Raw genomic sequence first — 21,173 nt, forward strand, 5'->3', positions numbered from 1 at the left:
ATTTTCCATCACCCTTTCAGACAATGCATTCCAGGTCACACACTGCATGAAAAAATAATCTCCATCTCTCTTCTGGTTCTTTTGCCAATTGTCTTAAACCTTTCTCTTCTGGTTACTGGCCCTTCTACTGGAAACAGTATTCATGGAGTAGGAACGTTGCTTGTTTCCCTACTTAAATGCAGTGCTTTACACTTACCCGTTACATATTTTGTAATTTCTGAGCTGCTGCTTCCAATTCCACTGCCCCTCCTAATTTGGTCACATTTGACTGCTTTGTACTGCATTTCTGAAACCTCTGATGCAAATTAAAAACACTAGTAATTCCAAGGCTGAGTTCTGAGGCACCCCTAAAAAGCATTTTTAGAAGTTAAGATGACAACATTCTCCATAGTTCATTTGAGCTATCACTTCCTAATCAGGTGAGATTCCTGCTGAATTAATGTTGACTTTTTTGCTAGGTTATTTTGCAGGCTAATCCATTCCATGGAATGCAAATCAGATGCCTGTGAATTATTTCATGTAGAACAATGATAGAATTAGTGACAAGTCTGCAATGTAGTTTTACATTCTCATGCTTTTGTGATTTAGATGGTGAAGTTCTCCTGTTGGTGTCATTTTTGCTCAGTAACACTGCCACTTAGATTGGAATAGATCGAATGAAAGAACATTAATGAACAACTGGGTTTAAGTGCCATTTCAGGACTTGAACACTTAAACTTGGCTAATATATCAGTGAGTGCTGCTCTGTATATGATGAGAATGCTGCAGCACTGATCAGGTGGATGTGAAATGTTCTATGAGATTATGTGAAGACCAGGGAGTTCTTCTGTAGACCTGGCCAACATTCATCCCTTGACCAACACTGTTCACCTATTTGCTGCTGCAGAAAATTGTGTATAAATTTACTACCAACTTTGCTTACAAAGCAAAAAACAGTAACTACATCTGGTTTATTAGATGTAGAGTTCTTTTAGGCCTCATGAAGCTGTGAAAGATGCTGGATAAACACAATTTCTAAAATGTTATATGCTCTTGCTTTCTGAAACTAGAGGTGATGATGCTTGAAGAAACATCTTGCACAACTCTACCCTGGAAACATTTCTAGGAGTTTTTCTTTATTTTATAGTATTTACTTTCCTGTTCAGGTGAGGAATGTGGCTGTGCCAAAACCAAATTAATCCTGTTCCATTACATTACCAGGATATTCTTCATTCTGAATAGAAGGTTCCATTAAATAAACTGATGACAATTTTCTCAGTATGTGGAGATTGGTTGATTCACTTCAAATCAGGATGTGGATTAAAATATCAAATTATCTTAAAAAAATTTTTGCAAGACATTTTACACTGAATTTACTAATTTAGAATGGATTAAACAGCTTAATAATGTTACAAATATCTTGAGTACTCTCCAAAAGGATTGTGCTCTTACTCAATGCTGTTTGCTGATTTCTAATGCCCTAACTTACATAAAGCTTGAAATTTGTTCAAAAATAGGTGCCTTGGGCTTCCTGCATTAGCAGAGAGTTGGAATAATAATGAGTTCAAATTGATTTTGGGGTTCACAAATTTCCTTTTTGTATTGGGCTTTTTAATATTTGAATGCTGCTACCAAGTGAAACAGCTGATAGAGGGCAGCAATGGAGTACTTCAGCTGATCCAGCCATGTCTTGATTTTATCAAATTTAAGAATTTATTGATGGATTTTTGAAAATATTTCATGCCAAAATCAAATGCTGCATGACTTGGTAAAATTGCTCTCTTGTCTGGATAGGTTAGATAAGACTTGTTGCAAGATAGTACAACAGTGACAGTAATTTTGTGGACAGTACTGGGAGTCAACCAGCTGCTGTTGAACTATATCCCTTCAGAAGGGATGGGGACAAAATTAGTAGAAAGAAATCTGAAACAAACAAATTCCTGAAAACAGAAGTAAAATACTGCAGGTGCTGGAAATTAGAAATAAGCACAAAATGCTGGAAATACGTAGCTGGTCTGGCAGTATCTGTGAAGAGAAAAGCAGTTAATGTTTCAGTTTGTGACTTTTCATCAGAACTGATTTTTTTCACGTCTAGATGGGAGAGCCTGGACAAGGGGCAAAAAAACAATCAAGATAGGAAGAAATCAGTTCAATTTAGCAGGAGCAGGCTGAAATGATAGGTCTCGCAGAACAGTCCTTCTTATGGATCTTGAGAAGGAGGTAAAAGCAGGTGGGAAGCTGTGGAGAGAAGATTTCCAGACGACTGTGATATTCCTGGAAACAATGGCTTGATGTTCGGTGGTAGGATCATGGTCCATGGGGAGATAGGAGGAAATTTCAAGAGAGTTGTTGTTCGGCCTCTGCTAGTAGAGCTCATCACCCTTGTTGGCAGATTTGATATTATTAGTGTTGAACCTAAGAGAACAAAGTGCTGCAAGCTCAGAGGGAAATGGGTTAGAGTGAGGGGAGCAGAGAAATTGAGATGGCCAATGTCACACTGCAGTTCTCGTTGAAAAGGTAAGTGGATAAGAGCCCAGAGAGAGGGATCCATGTGGAGGGAGAATACAGAAGATGAGTGAAAGGGCCTGTTGAAAGGGGAGAAGACTCCAGTCCAAAAGAGTGGGCATGAAGTCGAAGATGATGCGAAGGAAAGCTCAATGTCATACTGACCTCAAAATTTATTAAGGTTGGTGCATAAAGGAATAAAGCTAAGGACAGGTCGTTCAGTTTTGGAGAAAGGAAGGTCAGGGGGTATCATGAATACACAGTGAGAGGTGAAATTAGAAAGGATGGTCAGAGAGAAGTGAAGGGGAAGAAAATTCTGGAGGGGGGTTGGTACCCATGAGTTGTTGGAGTTTGATTCTTAACATCTGAAAGGAAGAGTAAAAGTTTTTCTATTTAAAATGCTGGATGATACAAAGCCTGAAATGAAACTATATACCAGGGCAGCTTTGAGATAGAGTTGGTGTTGCTGAAGAGAGAGATGGAGAGTGTTCATGTGGTGGCTCACCACACTAAATGTGGATTCTCGGCAAGAACAGTAGTTCGGGGACTTTGAATCTCTTGGAGATACCTATAATCCTGGTTGGATCTGAAATATGAAGGGTGGAATTTCAGTTGGAATCCACTTGGAATAAGTTGGAGTTGGAGACATTTGCTGAGGAAGGAAATGTGGCTGTAAAAATGGATTTCTGTACATACTTGATCATATGTGCAAAGGGAAATAGAAAGCAATGAGGGTGAACATGGTGAAAGAGTCAAACAAAAGTCCCATCAGAAGAACAGAATTTCTTCAAGGTATGCATACCTGGAAGAAAAGCGTCAGTGAATTAAACACCAACACAAAAACAAAATACTACAGATGCTGGAAGTGCACAGCAAGTCTGGCAGCACCTGTAGAGAGAGAGAGAGATAGTTCAAGTTTCAGGCCATGACCCTTCATCAGATTACTGAAGATGCCTGTTGTAACAGTTTGCTTTTTAATGCTTATCAAAGTCGTTCTTACTTGGTCCACAAAAACACAGTAAATAACTTTTAGCGTTGGATTATTATTTGCTAAGTATAATATCAGCTGTTAGACGTAGAACTGCTTATTTATATTCCCTTCAAAGCATCTTAATATAAGAGGTGCATGTTGCATCGTCATGTATGTTTTGTGTGTCTTTTACTTAAGAGCTGGAGTTAGATGCAGTTAAAGAGGAGAACAACAAGTTACAGCAGATATACGATGTACAGGAAGTCTCAGCTGTTGATGTTAAGAAAATCAATCATGAGAAAAATGAACTGCATCAGACAATAATTTTCCTGAACAAAAGCCTTGAAGATGCAGAAAAAAGGATGTGGAATGAAGAGATAAAAGTGACAAAGGCCAAGGAAATGGTGAGGGGGCTGTGTAATGAGACTATGAATTGACAAGTGCTTAATTAACTGTTAATTATTCTCTAATTTTAAATAAAAATTACAGCTGGTAAATAAAATGATTCTATAGTTTGCCAAGACTAAATAAACTTCGAGGAACAGGAGTAGGCCATTTAGGCCCTCGAGCCTTTCCTACCATTCCATGGTGCCATGATTGATCTATATCCTACTTACCTGGCAGCTCACCCCCATCTTTACAAGGACAACTAGAGATGGGCAATAAATGCTGACCTAGCCAGCGACGTCCACATCCCTTGAAAAAATAAAAGAAAACCATGTCCTTCAACACCTATGCTTATCAGAAATCTATCAATCAGAATTGAAATTAACTATTGACCTAACATCAGCTTCTAGCACCCTTTGTCTGAAGAAGTGTTTACTAATTTCACTCCTGGAAGATCTGGCTCTAATTTTTAGACTGTGTCCAATTCTAGCTAACCCAACCAGCAGAAATAATTTTTCTCTACCCTATTGGTCCCCCTTATATCTTAAAATATTCAATAACTTGCCTGTTAACCTTTTAAATTAGAGGAAATACAGCCCGAGAATATGTAATTTCTTCTTGTAATTTAACCCTTGGAATCCAGGTATCATTCTGATAAATCCAAGCTTTCTCCAAAGCCAATATATCCTTCCTAAGATGTGGTGCCCAGAATTGAACACAGCACTTCAGATGTGGTATAACTAGGGCCTTGTATTCCTGCAGCATAATTTCTACCCCCGTGTATTCTAATCTTCTAGATATAAAGGCCAGCATGCAACTAGCATTTTTGTTTATTTACTGTACCTGTTTATATTTTAATCATTTACTTGCCTGGATCTCCAATTTTTGAGACCTCCACTGTTTCTAGCTTTTCACTATTTACAGTAGTACTTTTTAGGTCAAGTATGAGGATGACTTCATACTTGACCTTATTCTTCATCCAGTTATCAATCAAATCCCAATCTTTTTTCTGACTTTTAGCACTCAGCCTACAGAATGGACATCTCTGTCCAGAGAATACATCTGGCACCAAACCACAGCTATGTGTCAATTTAGTAGATTAAATATTATATTGTGGTGAGTGGTAGATCAACCAAACAACAGTTTGGAGAAACAGCTTTCCCAATGAGGCTCAAGTGCTCTGGCCTTTCCCTACCTAAACCCTATCAAGGATGCCTGATAACTATCTTTTCTGCCTTTCCCCATATCCCTTGGCGTGACAGTGCTGAAGTTGTATTGCTTCACAGGTGTGTATTTTTTTCTAGAATGTGCTTTATGTTTTCCTTTCAATGGTAAGAATTAGTTTTGAAGTGGGAGAGATGGAGAGGGTTCTTCCTAGATCTTAACTAAAAGTTGAGTTACTGAAGTCTGTTCTAAGGCAATGAATGCTGATGCTACTGCTTAAGTTGAGACCCTGAGAGGAAATTCAGCAGGGGGAGATGCACAGCCAACATTGGAAGAGGGAGCAAGTGAGTTTGAAAGGCATAAAAATTATAGGCCAGTTAAGGCACAAGGGAGGTTAAGGCACAACACAAGGTTGGATTTTAATTTATTTTAATGCAAGGAGTCTGACGAATAAGGCAGATGAGTTGAGGGCACAAATTAACACATGGAAGTATGATATCATTGCTGTCACAGAGACATGGTTGAGAGAGGGGCAGGATTGGCAGCTCATTATTCCAGGATTTAGGGTCCTCAGGCAAGACAGGGAAGGAGGTAAAAGAGGAGGGGGTATCGCAATATTGATCAAGGAACAAATTACAGCAGTAAGGAGGGATGGCATCTTAGAAGGCTCCTCAAATGAAGCCATATGGGTATAACTGAAAAACAGTCATATTGCTGGGAGTGTACTATAGGCCCCCAAACAGAGAGAAATAGAAGAGCAGAAATGCAGGCAAATTTCAGAGAAGTGTGAAAATATTAGGGTAGTAATAGTGGGAGATTTCAACTTCCCCAACATTAACTGGGTTAGTCATAGTATGATAGGTTTAGAGGGAGCAGAATTCTTAAAATGCATCCAAGAGAGCTTTTTAAGCCAGTACGTAGAAAGCCCTACAAGAGAGGGGGCGGTTCTGGACTTAATTTTAGGGGATGAAGCCAGGCAAGAGGTATCAGTGGGGGAGCGCTTTGCAGATAATGATCATAAGACCATAAGACATAGGAGCAGAAGTTAGGCCATTCGGCCCATCGAGTCTGCTCTGCCATTCAATCATGGCTGATAAGTTTCTCAACCCCATTCTCCCGCCTTCTCCCCGTAACCTTTGATCCCCTTACCAATCAAGAACCTATGCACCTCGGTCTTAAATACACAAATAATTCTGTTAAATTCAAGGTTGTTATGGAAAAGGACAAGGATGGACCAGAAATCAAAGTTCTAAATTGGGGGAAGGCTGATTTTAATAAGATCAGATATGATTTGGCCAGAGTGGTCTGGGAGCAGCTACTTTTAGGTAAATTTGCATCAGAGCATTGGGACTCATTCAAGAAGGAAGTAGGGAGAATACAGGGCCAACTTTTCCAGGAAAGACAAAGGGTGGGACCAACAAATCCAGGGAACCCTGGGTGTCGAGGGATATACAGGATTGGATAAAGAGAAAAAGGGAGGCTTTTAGCAGATACCGGGGGCTCAAAACAACCCTAGAGGAGTATAGAATGTGTCGGGGGGAACTTAAAAAGGAAATTAGGAGAGCAAAAAGGGGACATGAAAACCATTGGTGGGTAAAGTAAAGGAAAATCCAAAGTTATTTTACAAGTACATGTACAAAGAGTAAGAGAATAACTAGGGAAAGAGTAGAGCCCATTAAGGACTATAGTGGTAACTTGTGTGTGGAGCCGGAAGACGTAGGTAGGGTTCTAAGTGAATACTTTGTGTCGCTGTTCACAAGTGAAAGGGACGACGCGGGTAAGGAAATCAGGCAGAAGGGCTGTGTTATAATTAAAGAAATTAGCATAGAAAGGGAGGAGTTCCTAAGCTATCTAGCAGGCTTAAAAGTAGATAAATATCCAGGCCCAGATGAAATGTATCCCAGGCTGTTGAGTGAGGCAAGGGAGGAGATAGCAATAATTTGCAATACCTCTCTGGTCACAGGAGAGGTGCCAGAGACTGGAGGGCAGTCAATGTGGTACTTATTCAAGGAGGGAGGAAGGGATAAGCCAGGGAACTACAGGCCAGTCAGTCAAACCTCAGTGGTGGGGAAACTATTGGAAGCAATTCTGAGGGACAGAATTAATCTACATTTGGAGAGGCAGGGATTAATCAAGGATAGTCAGCATGGTTTTGTTAAGGGGAGGTCATGTCTGATCAATTTGATTGAATTTTTCGAAGAGGTGACCAGGTGTGTAGATGAGGGGAATGCATTTGACGGAGTCTACTTGGATTTCAGAAAGGCTTTTGATAAGGTCTTGCATGGGAGACTGATAACGAAGATAAGAGCCCATGGGATCCAAGACAATTTGGCAAGTTGAATCCAGAATTGACTGAGCGGCAGGAAGCAGAGGTTGATGGTCGAGGGATGTTTTTGTGACTGGATGCCTGTGTCCAGTGGGGTTCCACAGGGATCATTGTTGGGTCCCTTGCTGTTTGTGGTATATATAAATGATTTAGACTTGAATGTAGGAGGGTTGATCAGTAAGTTCGTGGATGACACAAAAATTGGTGGGGTGGTAAATAGTGAGGAGGATAACCTTAGATTACAGGAGGATAATAAACTGATAAATGCATCAGCATTTGGGCAGGACAAATAAGGCACGGGAATACACGATGAATGGTCGGACCCTGAGAAGTACCCCGAATCAGAGGGACCTTGGTGTGCATGCTCACCGGTTCCTTAAGGTTGTGGGACAGGTAGATAAGGTGGTTAAGAAGGTATATGGGATACTTGCCTTTATTAACTGAAGCATAGAATATAAGAGCAGGGAGGTTATGCTGGAACTGTATAAAATGCTGGTTAGACCACAGCTAGAGTATTGTGTGCAGTTCTGGAATTCGCATTATAAGAAGGATGTAATTGCACTAGAGAGATTGCAGAGGAGATTTACCAGGATGTTGGCCGGGCTGGAGAGTTTTAGTTATGAGGAGAGATTGGATAGCCTGGGGTTATTGAGGAGATTGAGGGGAAACTTAATTGAGATGTATAAATTTATGAAGGACAGGAAGAAACTTTTCCCCTTGCTGGAGAGATCAATAACCAGGGAGCATAGATTTAAGATAAGGAGCAGGAGGTTTAGAGGGCATGTGAAGAAGAATTATTTTCACCCAGACGGTGGTAGGAATCTGGAACTCACTGCCTGAAAGGGTGGTAGAGGCATATACCCTCATAACATTTAGGAAGTATTTGGATGTGCATTTGCCATGTCATTGCATACATGGCTATGGGCCTAATGCTGGAAAATGGGATTAGCAAAGTTCGGTACTTGTTTGACCGGTGCAGACTCGATGGGCCGAAGGGCCTTTTTCTGTGCTGTAGACCTCTATGACCCTATGACTTCCATCACTTTTGCAGGAAGATATCAGTGGACTGGTCAGGTGGGCAGAAAAGTGGCAAATGAAATTCAACCCAGAGGAGTGTGAGGCGATGCATTTGGGGAGGTCAGACAAGACCAAGGATTACACAATAAATGGGAAGATGTTGAGAGGTGTAGAGGAAATGAGGGACCTTGGAACAAATGTGCACAGATCCCTGAAAATAGGACCGATCGATAAGGTGGTTAAGAAGGCACATGGAATCCTTTCCTATGCTGAGGCATAGGGTATAAGAGCAGGGGAAGGTTATGCTAGAACTGTATAAAACATTAGTTAGGTCTCAACTATAGTACTATGTGCAGTTCTGGCCACCTCATTACAGAAAGAATGTAGTTGCATTAGAGAGGGTACAGACAAGATTTATGAGGATGTTGCCAGGACTGGAAAATTGCAGCTAAGAGGAAAGATTGGATAGGCTGGGGTTGTTCTCCTTGGAATAGAGGAGGCTGAGGGGAGATTTGATTGAGATGTACAAAATTGTAAGGGGCCTGGATAGAGTGGATGGGAAGGGCCTATTTACTTTAGCAGAGAGATCGGTGATTAGGGGGCGTAGGTTTAAAAGTGATTGGCAGAGAGATTAGAGGGGAGATGAGGAAAACATTTTTTCACCCAGAGGGTTGTGGGGGTCTGGAACTCATTGCCTGAAAGGGTAGTAGAGGCAGAAACCCTCAACTCATTTAAAAGGTGTCTGGATATGCACCTCAAGTGCTGTAACCTGTAGGGCTACGCACCGAATGCTGGAAAGTCGGATTCGGCCGGCACAGATACAGTGGGCCAAGCAGCCTCTTTTTATGCTGTAAACTTTCTTTGAGAGAATATTCTGCAAGTGGTTAATCTTGTGGCTCACATTATTACAAGTAGTGAGGGGAAAATCAAAGGTTTGATTCATAGACTTAACTGATATGCTGACTACCTGTATTCTAAAGATGCTGATTTTTTTTCATTTGTACTGGTTTACAGACTGCCCCTTCAATCACCTTTTTCTCATTGCTTTACTTTAGCTGGAAATCAGACTGCAGGACTATCATACGATGGCTCGGAAACTCAAGCTAATTCCTAAAGCAGCTGAAAATGCTCAAGCACAAAACTTTGAGATAAGCCTTTTGGATATTGTCTCTGGGAAAAGGACTTCACAAAATACTGAAAAAATAAAAGTAAAACATTTTTTTAATTACATTGTGTTTTTAAATTCCATAATAGAGAATTTGAAGCATTGACATGTAGTCAACATAGATCAATGAAAATGATAATTAGCATTAATGAGTTAGGTTACCACTATTCCCTTTTAAGTAATGCATTTAGTTACTGGACTAGGGGCAGGATTTTTAGTTCAGCAGGCACCTGCAATTGGCAGGTCAGGGAATGGACTCCCAACCACAATTTCATGCTGGCTGACCAATTAACAGCCAGCCTGTGTGAAAGGCGCGCTGAAAGCCTCAGTGCTGCTGGGGTGGGGGCAGGCAGAGGTCAGGTGCTGAGGTCAGCATAGCATGGGCAGAGAGCTGCCTCAGGGAGCTGAAGAATTTAAACGCAAAAATTAAAGATTTTAAAAACTGTGAAATAATGCATCAGAACCAGTCACTGGAACATATGGATGATGAAAATTCTGTCTAAGCATTTTTATTTTTTAAAATTAATATCGGAAACCTCATCCCACCCAGGGATGAGGTTTCCTGAAAAAATGCAAAGCCGCATGGCCAATTCGCCTGCCCGCCAACCGTAATGTTGAATGGGCAACAAAAAAATCTCAGTTAATTACTTTAATAGCCTTAATAGGCCTCTTCATTATCAGCAGGCGCGCTTCTGACTTTCATACATGCCCGCCAACCGAAATATCACGTGAGTGCGTAATGACGTCAGGACACTCGCCCAACGTCATCAGTTGCTATTTCACGACCAAGCAGGTCAGGTGCATACCCACACGCTGAGCAAAAAGTTTTGCTGCCCCAGGTGTTGGACTTTGGAGCTCCTTTCACTCATTTTCCAGAGATATTTTGCTGCCTTGTTCCATTTGTAGGTGAATCCTATGGCTTGCATTTCAGTTGAGGATAACTGAAGCTAGCACCATTCACTGGAATAGATTGGACAGCAATTCCAGAGTCCACACATGCAGTGAAATGCAGAAATCTGCTATTTGCTATCCAAGTTATTTTGCTATCCTGTAACAGTACCTTGATGATTGACTCAACATTGAAATCCCTGTAAGAGTGTGAGCTCCCTGTATTTGCTCACTAGTTGACCAATAAACGTAGCAGAAAAAGTTAGGACTGGTGCATACAGGTGTAAATAAATTTTTAACTCTAGGTTATAATTATTGCCAAGTAACCTGGCACTGAATTTGTAACTTTACAAATGTGGAATCCTATTTCTTCAGAATTGTGTTGGAGACTTTAAAAAAATCTTCATTTTATCTTCCTCTCTTATTTCACACTCAATCCCATGTTTCTTTCCCCCATTTTACTTTCTGTACATGATTTTACAATGGATTAAAAATTCTAATTTATACTTCCTGGCTTAAACTCTGTGAGGATTCTTCAATCTGATTGTGCTAAATAAATCTATGGAAACCATAGGTTGGCACTCAACAGCCCACAGAAATCAAGGCAATTTTCATCATGATGCAAGCTCTGTTCCTTCATTGCTCCTGCAAAATCCTGCCCCATGTCTTCCAGATTGTTATCGCTTGCCCTAGGCATGCCTGGAATAATGAACAGAATATTCTTGAGTACTTGTTTTGACACTTATTGATTTTATTTTGTGCCTTCAGAGGATCCTACTCAACTTCAGAAGAGAACAGAATAATAAATTAGATCTTTTTCAGGATTTAATTGGCACTTATTAATAAAGCAAATCACCAATAGTGGTAGCATTATACGTGCAACTTCCTTGTAATGTCTAATTATTTACAGCTTTAGACTGAGATAAATTTTAACTTTTTATATCCTAGATTAATGCAGCACAGATGGAAGCCATTTGGCACATTGTGCCTGTTCTTTGACAGAACTAACCAAGTAGTCCCAATCCCTCTGCTCTCTCCCCATAGCCTTGCAAAATTTTTCCCACTAGAAGATACTATTTAACCTGGTTTGCTGCCATTTCAAGCAGTGCATTCCAGATCATAACTCTCTGCATGAAAATATTCTCATCTCTTCTGGTTCTTCAGTTCCCTTAAATCAGTCTCCTATAGGTGCTAACCCTTTTGCCACTGGAGAAAGTAGTTGTTCTTTATTTACTCTATCAAAACCCTACATGATTTTCAACATCTCTATTAGATCTTTCCTTAACTACCTTGGCTCTCAAGGCAAGCAATCCCAGCTTCTCTCTTCTCTCATGTAGGTGAAATCCTGCATCCTTGGTACCATTCTAATAAATCTGCATACACCCTCTCTAAGGCCTTGACGTCTTTCCTAAGTGTGGTGGCCAAAATTGGATTTAATATTCTGAGGCCATACCAATGATTTATAAAGGTTTAGAATAAATTCATTGCTCTGCCTCTGTTTATAAAGTCAAGATTCCCCATGCTTTTTTAACAAAGTTTGCAACATGCCCTGCCACCTTTGAAGATTTGTATTCATGCACCTCTAGGTTTCTTTTGTTTCAGAATCCCCTTTAAAATTGTACCGTTTAGTTTAAATTGGCACCTCTCATTTTTCCTACCAATATTCATCACTTCTCTGCAATAATTTGCATCTGCCATGTGTCTGCGTATTTCACAGCTCTAGTCTGGAGTGGAACTTGAATACAAGACTTTGTGACTCAAGGGCATGAGCCAAGGTATCAGCGTGGAACCAACTTGTCTATGGGACCTGGTCAGGTTGTTTGACCTGGAATAAAGTCAGCACAAAGAAGGCTTTGTTTTTGTTAGGGCTTCCCAAACTCTGTCGTCCTCAAACCTGTTACTGTCCTCTTCACTGATTACTTTATTTCTGAGTTTCATGTCATCTACAAAGTTTGAAATTACACCCTGTATATCCAAGTCCAGTTCATTAATATATACCAAACTGAGCAGTGGTCACTGATTATACTGACCCCTGTGAGACTCCACAGTATACTTCCCTCCGGTCTGATCAGCAACTATTCACCATTACTCCCTGCTTTCTGTCCATTAGTTAATTTTGTATCCACACTATCGCTGCCCCATTAACTCCATGGGCGTCAATTTTGCTAACCAAGTTTTATCAAAAGTCTTCTGGAAGTCGATACACCCAACAGGAATCAAATTAATCCTTACCCTTATTTAAAGCACTCAATTAATTTGCTGAAACATAATTTACCTTTAATAAATACATACTGTCATTTATTAAGCTGTCTTTTTCCAAGTAACAATTAATTTTATTTCCAATTTGTTATCCAAGTTTTCCCAAACCACTGTTAGACTAACTGGCCTATAATTGTCACATTTTCCCTTCTTTTAAATGAGGCCTAACATTTGAAAGGCTCAGACCTCTAGCGCCATCTAAGAAGGATTAGAAAATTGAAGCCAGAATCTCTATTATCACCTTTCTAACTTCCCTCAGTAATCTACGATGAATTCAATCCAGATTAGATGGCTTTTATACTTTGAGGATTGCCAACCTTTTAAGTACCTCTTTATCTCGTTTTATTCAATATAATTTCTCTTACCACCTCTTTTACTGTAATAATATTGCAGCATCCTATTGAAAATAGGTGAAAGCTTAATTTATTATCCCCACCTCCACAAGAATATATCTCCTTTTGGTCCCTAATTGACTCAATCTTCCTTTAACTACCTTTTTACTATTTATATCTTTATAAAAGACTTTTGGGTTCTTATGGGGCCCCTGTCTTATCTGCTAATCTATTCTCCTGCACTCTCTCTGCCCCCCCTTATTTGCTTTTTCTGCATTTAGTTTGGCTTTCTACTGTGTTATAGGTCTGACATTTATCTCTAGGTTTAGATGCCCTTTTCCCCCTAGTGGGCACGAATCTAATCTGTACTTTAGGTACCTCCTCTGAAGAATCAATTAATGTTTCACCAGCCAATCTTTGATTCCAATCCACTTGAGACAGATCTCTCAAACTCACTGAAATAAATCCTCCTCCGGTGTTCACATTTGTTGTTCTTTTCCATAACTTCTCTAACCTAATGATATTATGGTCACTGTTCCATAAGTGCTCCCATTGATATATGCTCCACTTGCCTGCAGTCATTCCCCAGAACTTGTTCCTGCTTTCTTCCTCATTGGGTTGGAAGAAAGTTTCCTCATATCAATTTTAGGCATTCCTATTTCTTTTTCTTCTTAAATGTGTTTCCCAGTTTATATTTGGATAATTGAAGTTGCCCATTGTAATTATATATAATATAATTTTAGATAATATATTATTTTATATAATTTTTGATTTGATTCCTCTATCTCAACACTATTTGGTTGCCTATAGTATACACCCAGCAATATAATATCTCCTCACCTCCTTAATTCTAATAAATATCTACCTTTGAACCCTGAAGACCATCATCCCTTTCTGGTGCTGTAACAATAGTGCTTTCATCAATACTGTCACCCTATCTTTGCTGAATACCTTATTGCCAGGAATATTAAGTCCTAATCATCCTCCTCATTTGAACCAGGCCTCCACTATCACAAAGGCAAAATACTGTGGATGCTGGAAATCTGAAATAAAAACACAAAACTTCTTCAGAGTCATACAGAATTGAAACATTAACTCTCTTTCTCTCCACAGATGCTGTCAGACCTGTTGAGTTTTTCCAGCATTTTTTGTTTTTGCTGCACTATAATATTCCTTATGTGGCAATTTTGCCTACAGCTCAACAACCTGATTGACCAAACCGAATGATTTATGCAGATGCTTTACTTACCCAGCCTATTCTGCCATCTCTCCAAATTGGAAGCATATGGCTACCCAACACTTTGCAGAAGCTTTAAGCATATTCTTTTGGGAAAGTTATTCAGCCTCTTGCCACTTTGAACAATTTATTTGACAGCAAAAAGGCTGACTATTAAAGCTCTTATGAAAATAGCACCAAAGACGAAAGGAATTTAACCAACTGTTAAATTCAAAAAGCTGCTGATCAGACTAATTTGAACAAATCATACATTTGTGTATGAATTAAATGACTTTGTTTCTGTCTCAACAAATTTCTCTAAGCAATCAAGAAATGGAATAGAGCAGATAACTTCAATTGGGAAGCTGTCACCAGCTTAGATAACCAGAACAAAAAGCACGATTTCTGTAAATGAGTAAATTTCTGTGACAGAATTCAAGAAGCTGATACCATGTTAAATCCTAGACAAAAGTACTTCAATTTATCACATGGCATCATTTTGTTGAGCATTCCACATCAGCTGTACTAGGGAAACCATGAACACAATATACAATTCCCCATCGGAAGAGTCACCTCAGGATATTCTTTCACTTCCTATCGAGTGAATTTGAGAAAAGTATTACAAGAAACTTGTGAGTATTAAACCTCTAGATTTTGCAGGAACTTAAACGCAATGTGACAGTATTGAAGAAATCTTGTTAACACAGTCAAGATGTTCTTATGGCTTCAACCTTGCAGTGTGTGTGCCAGCATGTTTCTTTTATGCCATTGGCCTAGTCAGTTATCGATTCATGAACCTTCTGTATGAACTAAAACATAAATGTCTGATGGATGCCAGTTTGGGTGTTGCAGATATTATATGCTTTTCTGGCTGCTTTTTTAAGTGAAAGATATGAAATAATTAAACCCACGAATTAAGACAAAAACAAAAATAGCTGGAAAAACTCAGCAGGTCTGACAGCATCTGCGGAGAGGAACACATTTGACGTTTCGAGTCTGTATGACTCTTCATCAGAACTAAGGAAATAGAGAAATGAGGTGAAATATAAGCTGGTAGAGGGGGGTGGGACAGGTAGAGCTGGATAGAGGGCCAGTAATAGGTGGAGGCAAAGAAGAGATTGCCAAAGATGTTCATAGACAAAAGGACAAAGGGGTGTTGATGGCGGTGATATTATCTAAAGAATGTACTAATGGGGACATTAAGGGTAGCAAGCAGGTCAAGCAAGTGGCAGATGGCCCTAGTGGGGGTGGGGTGGGGGAAAGGGATCGAAATGGGCTAAAAGGTGGAGATAAACAATAAATGGAAATAAATTTAAGAATAGGTGGGAAAAGAAAAATACATTATTTAAAAATTATAAATTATTAGAAAAAGGGGGTGTAGATGGAGGAGAGAGCTCATGATCTGAAGTTGTTGAACTCAATATTAAGCCCAGAAGACTGTAAAGTGCCTAGTCGGAAGATGAGGTGCTGTTCCTCCAGTTTGCGTTGAGCTTCACTGGAACATTGCAGCAGGCCAAGAACGGACATGTGGACTTGAGAGCAGGGTGGTGTGTTGAAATGGCAAGTGACAGGGAGGTCTGGACAGACCAAAGGTGTTCCGCAAAGCAGTCACCCAGTCTGCATTTGGTCTCTCCAGTGTAGAGGAGACCATGAATTAAGATGTTGTGTAAGAATTGTGGTATAGATATTGACCATGTAGAGCTGGGGATTGAGTAGGAGAGGGAGTTAGGCTAGGTGGGGCATTAAATGGGGGTGGGGATTGAGCAGGATCTGTGTTCTTCCAGGGAGTATTTGAGTAAAATAGAAAACGTTCTTTAGCATATAAAGCAAGTATATAGATATATATTGTCTGGTTTGGACCTCAAAATTTATCAGTCATTTTGTAAAACAATGCCCTGATGAACAGACAACTGTAGGAGACATTTTCAATCTTTACAATGCCTCTCCTGAGATTTTTGAGGAGTGAGTCTGTGTGACTGCCATTTGCACTCTGGATGGTCTATTTGCAAAATGCTTGTTTTTGCTATCGGAGTCCTCATAGATTGAGAAAATCAGCTGTCAAAAAGGAAAAATAAAAGGAAGTTTTGCATGTTGACCAGCTGAAATGGGAATGTTGGAAATGCACAGCAGGTCTGTCTGTCAACACCATAAGGAGACAGGAGATAGCTTGTGAAGTTTCTCCCTGAATCATTCACTGACAAATCCATGCTTGGAACAATTCCTAGGACTAGTACAGAATCCTAGAAATCATAGCATTGAAGGAGACTAAAACAAAAACAGAATTATCTGGAAAAACTCAGCAGGTCTGGCAGCATCGGCGGAGAAGAAAAGAGTTGATGTTTCAAGTCCTCATGACCCTTCGACAGAACTTGTTTGCTCTGGTTAGATAACCAGATAAATGTTTTATTAAATTAATTTATGGGATGTGGACGTCGCTGGCTAGGCCAGCATTTATTGCTCATCCCTAATTGCCCTCGAGAAGGTGGTGGTGAGCTGCCTCCTTGAACCGCTGCAGTCCATGTGGTGTAGGTACATCACAGTGCTGTTTGGGAGGTTGTTCCAGGATTTTGACCCAGCAATAAGGAATGTTAATATATTTCCAAGTCAGAATGGTGAGTGACTTGGGGAACTTCCAGGTGGTGGTATTCCCAAGTGTCTGCTGCCCTTGTTCTAGATGGTAGCGGTCATGGGTTTAGAAGGTGCTGCCTAGGGAGCCTTGGTGAGTTCCTGCAGTGCGTCTTGTAGATGGTACACACTGCTGCTACAGTGCGTCGCTGGTGGAGGGAGTGAATGTTTGTGGATGGGATGTCAATCAAGTGGGCTGCTTTGTCCTGGATGGTGTCAACCTTCTTGACTGTTGTGGGAGCTACACTCATCCAGGCAAGTGGAGAGTATTCCATCACACTCCTGACTTGCGCTTTGTAGATGGTGGACAGACTTTGGGGAGTCAGGAGGTGAGTTGCTCATCAGAGGATTCCTAGCCTCTGACCTGCTCTTGTAGCCACAGTATTTATATGGCTAGTCCAGTTCAGTTGCTGAATGGTAACTCTCAGGATGTTGACAGTGGGGGATTCCACGATGGTAATGCCATTGAATGTCATGGGGCAATGGTTAGATTCTTGTTGGAGATGACCATTGCCTGGCACTTGTGTGGCACGAATGTTACTTTCCATTTGTCAGCCTAAGCCTGGATATTGTCCAGGTCTTGCTGCATTTGGACAAGGACTGCTTCAGTATCTGAGGAGTCGTGAATGGTGCTGAACATTGTGCGATCATCAGCAAACCTCCCCACTTCTGACCTTAAGATGGAAGGAAGGTCATTGATGAAGCAGCTGAAGATGGTTGGGCCTAGGACACTACCCTGAGGAACTCCTGCAGAGTTGGGAGCGGGTGTGGGATAGACAGGAGCTGCTTTCCAAGATGAGGAAAAGAACAGGGAGCCTCTTGAGCAGGAGGTGACTATGGTAATTTGTGGATAATTTGACGTTTCCCTAAGGTGGTTAATAAGTAAGACAGTTAAGGAAGGGAAATCCATTTTTAAGTGATGAAAATGCAAAGTAGCATTTTAGAATTGTGTAACCCATAAAAAAGGATCAGTGGAATCCTGTTGGTAATCTATCTTTTCTAATTTTCATGTGATCTGAACTTGACCTTGTTTAATTTCTACAGCTCGCCATCATGAACCTACTGAAGCAAATAAATGATGACATTGAACATCTGAAGCACAAGAAGATGAGTGTGCAAGAGGCCAGGGAACAGGTTTGGAAATAATCAATGTTGGAAATGTAGTGTGACTAAATCTATGTCAACCACCTGCACTGGATCTATGAAACGGTATCTTTCTACTGTCTTATGAGGAAAGGCTGGACAGGTTAGGCTTGTATCCACTGGAATTTAGAAGAGTAAGAGGTGACTTAATTGAAACTTTAAGATCTTGAGGGGTCTTGACAGGCTGGATGTGGAGAGGATGTTTCCACTTGTGGGAGAATCTAGAACTAGGAGTCACTGTTTAAAAATAAGGGGTCGCTCATTGAAGACAGAGGATTGAGAGTCTTTGGAACTCTCTTCCTCAAAAAGATGTGGAAGCAGGGTCTTTGAATATTTTCAAGGCAGAGCTAGGTAGATTCTTGATTAACAAGGGGGTGAAAGATTATCGGGTAGGCAGGAATCTGGAGTTGAGGTTACATTCAGATCAGCCATGATCTTACTGAAAGATGGAGCAGGCTTGAGGGGCCGAGTGGCCTATTCCAGCTCCTAATTGGTATGTTTGTATGCTGAAGATAACTATTCTGTCTCCTAGGTTCAAACCATGATAGATGACAAAGCAAATGATCTGAAAATGTTAAAAGAACAAATCCGAAAAGTGGACGAAACAATTGAACAAGAAAAGGAGGTGAGACCTTTCGGTGTAGCTGATAAACAAAGAAACATACTTGCATTTATATGGCATTTATTAAATGTGTAAAATGTTACATTGTGTAAATTATCAAACAAAATTTGACATGGAAACACGTAAGGCGATAGTAGGACAGGTGACAAAAGCTTGGTCAAAGAGAGAAATTTTAAGGGGTTTCTAAAAGGAAGTAGAGAGATTTAGGGAGGGAATTCTAAGTTTAGGGCCCAGACAGTCAAAGGCATAGCTGCCAGTGGTGTAACAATGTGAATAGGGAATGTGCAAGAAAACAGAATTGGAGAAGCACAGACCTGTGGATTGTAGAGATGAAGGAGATTAGAGATGGGGAGGGACAAGGCCATACAGGGATTGAAATAAGGATGACAATTTTAAAATCAGTATTGCCAGATTGGAAGCCAATGTAGGTCAGCGAGTGGAGGAGTGAATGGGGCTTGGCGTCAGTTAGGATATGGTTAGCAGAATTTTGAATGAGTTGATGTTTGTGATAGGTGCAAGACAGGAAACCAGCCAGGAGATCATTGGTACAGTAATATATGCTTAGCCTTCATTTGTTATGCTTGGGTTTAATTTTATAGCTCATAGCTTTTGAATCTTTTATCAAGTCTTTAAAACACTTAGGAATCAGGTTAGTTTTTCCAGGTTTCTGCTTTACTGGATAAAATTCTGCCTTCTGTTTGTGCCTCAGCCTTGGAAAATTCTTAAGCTAAGGTGGCCAAATCTGGAGGATCTCTGGTGGGATTTTGGGTGGGTACTGTGCAGTTAGCAGGTATATACAGTGTGAATGTAGGCAAATTAATAATGTAGTGCACAACACTACATGTTTCACAAGATTCTTAAGTTATTTAAAATAGTTTTAATTTTGGGGCTATTTAATAATCCAAATTATTTTTTAGGAAGATGATCGAAAAACAACAAAACAAGTCAAGGAGCTTGAATCTCTGGAAAACCAAAGAAAACGGTTGCAGAAGCATTTGAATGAAGAATTAGATGAAGCAATTGGACAACTGAAAATCGCTAAATACCAGTATGTAGAGGTTCAATTTTCAAATCTAATCCATGGAGTTCTTCCTCTGTCACTTCTAGCTTGTAGTGAAGAATAACAAAATGTATTTAATTTCAGCCTGTCACGCTATAGTAGTAAAGTTGAGCTTGACTTGGTTGGTGTAAACACACAGTTTTGTCATAGGCTCTTTCCTGTGTCTGTTGAAATTTAAAGTTGGCATCATTGTCCCATTTCAATATTTCCCCAGTTTTAAAAGGTGCTCCCTGCTTCTCACATCAGACCTCTTGCTTTAGGATACAATGCTGGTCTCTCCTATAAAGGTAGGTTAGATTAGATGATTGTTGCAGGATTCACAGGTTTTCTAAGTACTTTAGCTTTTTGAAACCAGGCAGTTTCATTCTTTTTTTATTTGTTCATGGCACCAGCTGGACTGCAGTCGTTTCAAGAAGATGGCTCACTACTCCCACTACTCAAGGACAATTGGGGATGGGCAACAAATGCCGGCCTTGCCAGTGATGCACACATCCCATGAAAGAATGGGAAGGTCCGTGTGGTGTAGATTCTATACCTACATCTACAGTTCCCTTAGGGAGGGAGTTCCAGGATTTTGACTCAGTGGCAGTGAAGGAACGGCAATATAGTTCCAAGTCAAGATGGTGTATGACTTGGAAAGTAACTTGCAGTTGGTGGTTTTCCCAGGCATCTGCTGCCCTTAGGTGGTAGTGATCACTGGTTTGGAAAATGCTGTCAAATCATATTCCGAGAAAGAGCCACTACTGCCAGGACAAATCTCCAGAACAAATGTGAACAAATTAGCATGGTTTTATGATAAGAACGCAAATAAAATTTAAATTTAAATCTACACAAATCAAAGCCATTTGCTGCAAGCAGCACTCTCTCCTAATCTTATGGTTGCAACCAGTGCATGTAAGGAGCTCCAGAATAGTGCAAATAAGGGCATTGACACACAATTGAAATTTTAGCACTCAGTACAGGGAGCATTGAAGCCTTCCCCGTCCAGTATCTAAGTTTCTGACAATGACACATGCTACATTTTGATGACAGTAAAACTACCCACCAAAATCCCATGACCATAACCAAGGTTAAAATGTTTTTCATCAAAATGTGACCAATCTCGAGTTCCCTTTCCATTGATCTGCCTTTAAGTGCAGTCGAACCCTGTTCTTACTCCCAAGTACCTCATTTAGTGTCATTTGCATACCATCTTGATATCTAATCTTGACTTCAGAATAATATGGCAACTCACTTAAATTCTCACAATGTTATATTGCATCAAAACCTGAGGTGCTGAGTAAAATATCAAAATGTCACTTCATTTAAAAAGTTAAATTTGATATACTTGGTCCCCAGCACCGTCTCTCACGTGGCACATACACCTTGTTATACAACAGTTAATCCTCTTCAAACGGTGGAAAACAGGACATGAAATTCATTAGTTTATTTATTAGGAGAGGCAGTGGCATAGAGGTGTTGTCACTGACTAGTATGCCACAGACATTATTGCTCTGTGGACCCGGGTTTGAATCC

General features: G+C 40.2%; 1 protein-coding gene across 4 annotated transcripts in view; it reads left to right on the plus strand.

The window, feature by feature from the left end:
- Nucleotides 1-21,173, plus strand: part of ndc80 (NDC80 kinetochore complex component) — a 134,062-nt gene that overhangs the window by 97,264 nt on the left and 15,625 nt on the right. For all 4 annotated transcript variants that reach the window (XM_041204485.1, XM_041204486.1, XM_041204487.1 and 1 more), the window contains 5 exons: nt 3,653-3,858; nt 9,404-9,556; nt 17,878-17,967; nt 18,509-18,601; nt 19,516-19,646. In XM_041204485.1, the coding sequence (XP_041060419.1) occupies nt 3,653-3,858; nt 9,404-9,556; nt 17,878-17,967; nt 18,509-18,601; nt 19,516-19,646 (673 nt within the window). The remainder of the gene's footprint in view (nt 1-3,652; nt 3,859-9,403; nt 9,557-17,877; nt 17,968-18,508; nt 18,602-19,515; nt 19,647-21,173) is intronic.

The sequence above is a fragment of the Carcharodon carcharias genome, chromosome 14, assembly GCF_017639515.1.
Source record: "Carcharodon carcharias isolate sCarCar2 chromosome 14, sCarCar2.pri, whole genome shotgun sequence".
In the NCBI taxonomy this organism is placed as follows: domain Eukaryota; kingdom Metazoa; phylum Chordata; class Chondrichthyes; order Lamniformes; family Lamnidae; genus Carcharodon; species Carcharodon carcharias.